Consider the following 5,143-nt stretch of genomic DNA (forward strand, 5'->3'; position numbering starts at 1 on the left):
TAATTTTAAATCATCAGTTTTTAATGGATTTTTAGACAATCTGGATGTATTTGCATATTTTGCTAAAATACATAACAGCTTGATCTACCAGTAAAATTTACTTGCAAAATAAATAAGTGAAGATGTCCTGTACTTTTAGCTGTGGGAACACAAACATTAACTTTCTTCACACTTAAACAGTTCAGCCTTATAAACATTCAGATGCTTAGTCAACTTTTAAGTAACTGAATTTCAATTGTTCATATAAGAATCGTATTTTGAAAGGCTGAGGATCGGAAGACTTATGTTATCATAGTACAAACTAGCCTGTGTTCCAGGCCCCAATTTTAGGTTACCCACTCTTTATTGCACTTAGTGCGCACCATACCTAATTTAATTGGCGTTCCCATACTCAATTTTTTTTTCTTTTTCGGATTATTCTGTCCCTAAATTAATTTCTTGTTGGTGGCGCTGTCAAGAATGAGAAAAATAATAAAAAATAAGAGACTTGTGGCAAGTCTAAGTACAAACAAGAATACCCCATGAACAAAAAGACATGGCACAGATATCTAACGACAGTTAACACTGCCTATGATTTTTTTTTAAATATATTTTCTATATACAGTGTTAAATTTCTGATGAACCCACACAATATTTTGGCTACAATAGTTTGTGTCATGAACAACAGCATTCATATCATTGATAGTTGCCTATAGTGTATGTGTAGAGCAAGGCAGTCATCCAAATTTATGCCTTGACCAGGGATCTGAGATATTCTCTTCGGCAAGGCAGGTCATCTGCAGGTCGGTAGTGTGCCGTCCAGACTGGCTCACCAACAAACAAACGCATGGCTTTGATATAATTCTGTAAAATAATTATCAATATATATCAATAACAACAATGATAAGAAAATAAAATAACAATTGCAAATTATCATCTAATAAGTTTTATTCAATACCTGTGTAAATATTTTAACCATAACTATAAAGTAATATTACGGTAATAGAAATTAAGTAGTAATCTAAGGTCTAGTTCAGACTAGGTGGATAAACCTGGCTCAATTCACTGGGTTTATCCACCGCCAGTCTGATCAACATCTCATCAATACAGTAGGTGGCTTATCTCAAGACGGGCTGACGTGTTCCTATAGTAACTAGGCTTGGCGTGCCATCATGTTTAACTTTTCTAAGCCAGGCTTTAATTGTTGCGGGGGCCTTGCATTGACTTCGGGTAACAAAATGACCAATCAGCATTCAACATACGCTGTGAGCAAGCGTACAATTCAATTCAATTCAATTTAAAAAAAACCCGGCCTAGTTGTTTAACCATAGAGCAAACTGCTTTGCTCCATAGTTTAACTATTGTGCTTGATAATGAATAAATTTAGGCTACGTTCAGACTTGGAGATAGGGCAGCAATGGTATTTTTAAGGGTGAAGCATAGTTCTAACTGTGGCTCTACTAGTTTGAAATGCTTTAGAAAATACAAATTGTGTGAACACAAAAGTTTAAAATACCAATACCAATTTATTAATAGTAAAACTGTGTAGAATGATGTCCTGTTTTTACTAGGCACATCTTTATTTTGTTTGAAGATAATCCAAGCACAGAAAATGGCCAAGGTGGAGGGTAGAAAAGGGATAGAAGAAAAAAAAAAAACAGAACTGAGACAATACTTTTCTGCTGTTGAAGGAAAAGCCAATTATAGTAACAAGAACCATGGGTGGTTCCCGGATTTGAAAGAGGGGGTTCAAAATGTTTCCAAAAACCTCAAAATGAAAGGGGGGGGGGTCCTCCCCGGGAAAATTTTGATTCCTAGATGGCCGGAAATGAGCTTTCCCGATTTCTGAGTCCTCTTTTAATGGCCTTTAAGTTCTTCAAAATTCAAGGTTTTCCCCCTCTTGAAAAAGGTCTGCTAATTTTATATCATTTTTTGGCCTATACAGAGAAAAAAGACATAGGCAATATATTATTATATTTCAACAATATTGAGTAGTTAGATATGTAGTCTTTCTTCTATGGATCGATGAACCAAGAGAACGCACTTTCGTACATAATTTTTTACGACGTCCAAAGAAAAACAGTGTGTAGCCTATAATTTATTTAATTGAAGACTAATTGGACTAAGCCTAGTTTGTCTGCTCTGCCAACCTATGCCTAGGTAGGTTAGCATGCCTTTGTAAGCCAGGACCCAGTAGTATTTTGTTATGTTTCTTCACAGAGGGGATGGGGGTTCATCCGAACCACCTGAACCCCTCTCCCCCTGGATCCGCCACTGAGAACAATGAACTATTGAGGGGTTTCTTTCCGGTCCACTTTTGACCAGATAGTACTGCATGTCTTTGAATTAATAATTTTCAACAAATATTGTGAGTATCAAACCTTTGTATCCAAGGTGAAGCGGTGATATATGCCAGCAGGTAAGACAATTAGATCATTCTTCTCCATGGCAATCCTCACCCAACGTCCTTGCCTGTCCCGGAAATCAAAGTAACCGCTTCCATCCAGTATAAAACGTATTTCCTCATCCGTGTGCAGATGCTCTTGAAAAAAGGACTTTATCTGAAAAAATTAATGACAAATTAAAATTATATTCAGTGTTGATCACTTGGGAAAAATACTCAGGCCTGCAGCAATCACCCAAAACAATTTACTTGCCAGCACCATAAAAAGCCCCTGCTTTAAGGCTACAATGAGAGCCATGTGTATTTTGTCTGCCCTCACATTTTCTTGGACCATTTCCATTTTTACTCGAAGAAAATCCTGCATAAATCATGGTATGCGCGTTAGCAACCATCTGTATAATTTGTTAGCTGAGATAATAATTCTTTATTCATTCCACTCATAAACAATCGAAATGAATTCACTTGAACTGAATTGAAAAAGTTGAATAGTAGAAAATAATCTTGTAGATTAAAATTGTGTTGAAGGTCATGGATAATAATAATAAAAAAAATAATAAAAGGAGCATTAATATTTATGGTTGTGATTTGCTTGTTTCTACTTCTCTATTTCTAAAAAAAAAAAAAAACTGTACAAATACTGTACACAACAAATTAACAGTACAATATGACGCAATAGTTCTTACAACAGACTAGGGTTTATTAACACTGCATGGGTGGTGCCAGCTTTTGCCCGACAGGCGCCCGATGTCCCTGATGGGATGGGGGGGGGGATGTCCCCGATGAAAAAAAGTGGGTGTGGTCAGGTGTCGCCAAAAACCTCTTGAAAAAATATGACGATTTAGAGGTTTCAAAGGCTTATTTAATCAATTATAAAGTAATAATATGTAGAAAATACAAATACTGTACGTTTTTTTTTCTCCACGATGAATTGGGGTTTTTCTCCCTGACAGGGCCCTGGCTGGCGGACCTAAGCATGACTATGTTGTACCTAAATTTAAACCGCATTTACAATTTCCTTTCCAATAATTCCATCCTTATCTGGAATGGCCTTCTGGTTTGTTTGAAGGAAATATTCACATGTTTAAACACAACTAAAACAACATCCATAAATAAACTTAAGGACCAACAAAGTTATTAGTTCCTCTGAATGTACAGTATTCTTCAAGTCTTCTTCAGTTTTTTTTTTTATCATTTAATAATAATATTTCCTTCATGGTGATTGACTAAAACCCCTACAGTTTGCTTTGGTCTGATCTGTCTAAAGAAAAAAAGATTATCTAATCATTACCCTCCTGAAAATGTATCCTGTACCCTTTTTTACAATTACTGCTCATATTCCTCAGTTTTAAAAATTAAAAATGGTCTAACAAAAGATGTTTTACAACCCATACCACCATTCTCTTTATACTATACTATTGGTAAAATATTTAATAACAAGTAAAAAAAAAAAAACTTGGTTTAAATATCACAATACAGTCACCTTTTCTTCATAATTCGGCAGCTTATCCTTAGATATACTGATAACATCTTCATAGCTATATCCTCTTTCTTTACGGATTTTGTCCAACAAGCCTTCTTCCTTGTAATTATCTGCATCAATCTATAAACCAATTAATTAATTAATTAATTAATTAATCAATCACTAAACTTTAGAATTATAAACTACAATGCAATAATCTCATAAAAATTACATAGGCCTACTACTGTCAAATTGTAGCAGTTTCATACCACTATTATCAAACATGGTGTGCCTTTTTAGAGAATTTTCACTTTATTTTAACTTTAATTATTTAACCATCTTTGTCAGTAACAACATCTTGCATCTTATTTATAATTCATTCATATCATTATTAGTTTATTTATTTCACAAGAGTTACTATAATATCAGACCTGCCAACTCACCTCATCCTGTCGGATGTCACCTGATATTTAAACAAATCTCCAGTTCTCCCGATCGAATGTAATTTTCACCCGATTTCACAGGCCACCCCCCCTCCCCAAAAATACTCCGATTTATGCATAATTTGATTGATTTGATCGTTATTATTCAATGTATTCGCCGGCTGAAGCTATCGGCACTGCCGCAGTGCGAAAAAAAGCTGCTGTTTTCTATCGGCACTGCCGCAGTGCCAAAAAGCTGCTGTTTTCTATCGGCACTGTCACTCGAAAAGCTGCTTTTTAATTATCAAAAGGATGTTTTTATCTATAGATTATGGTATCAATAATTGGTTAGGTCTAGCCTTGATTGTTAACATTATAATATATGTTTTACAATTAAATTATAATTATTTCTAATTATTAAATATATACATAGCCTATATCTGGGCCCATACAAAAAACAAAAAATAAAACAACAAAAATTTAAAATAAAATAGTAGTAGTAGTAGTAGTAGTAGTAGTAGTAGTAGTAGTAGTAATACCGTAATAATAATAATAATAATAATAATAATAATAATAATAATAATAATAATAATAATAAATAATAATAATATAATAATAATAATAACAGTGCTCGAAATGAATAAAATTTGTTTAATTAATGAGATGAATCAGCATATATTAAATCAACTTGCGTCTATGCAAAACCTGTTTTAAATAAAGGTGTTATCTATTTTATTCTGCTGTTTAAAAAAAATAAACTTATAAATTATAAGTACCGTAAGTATTTTCTATGATAATTTTATCCACATAATTCATGTTTTCAATGTTAGTATGGTTGATAAATAATACATAAAATAATAATAATAATAATAATAATAA

The 5,143-nt window shown here is 33.4% G+C and overlaps 1 protein-coding gene across 1 annotated transcript in view; it reads right to left on the reverse strand.

The window, feature by feature from the left end:
* LOC117110942 (1,2-dihydroxy-3-keto-5-methylthiopentene dioxygenase-like) overlaps nt 1–5,143 on the reverse strand; it is a 9,052-nt gene continuing 3,909 nt past the window's right edge. Inside the window, exons 2-4 of the mRNA XM_033253791.1 lie at nt 3,864–3,983; nt 2,361–2,540; nt 1–843 (exon numbers count right to left, since the gene is read on the reverse strand). Coding sequence (XP_033109682.1) covers nt 727–843; nt 2,361–2,540; nt 3,864–3,983 — 417 coding nt within the window. The 3' untranslated portion in view covers nt 1–726. The remainder of the gene's footprint in view (nt 844–2,360; nt 2,541–3,863; nt 3,984–5,143) is intronic.

This window comes from Anneissia japonica, unplaced genomic scaffold (assembly GCF_011630105.1).
Source record: "Anneissia japonica isolate Jap-2015-1 unplaced genomic scaffold, ASM1163010v1 scaffold277_len1293397_cov203, whole genome shotgun sequence".
Taxonomy (NCBI): domain Eukaryota; kingdom Metazoa; phylum Echinodermata; class Crinoidea; order Comatulida; family Comatulidae; genus Anneissia; species Anneissia japonica.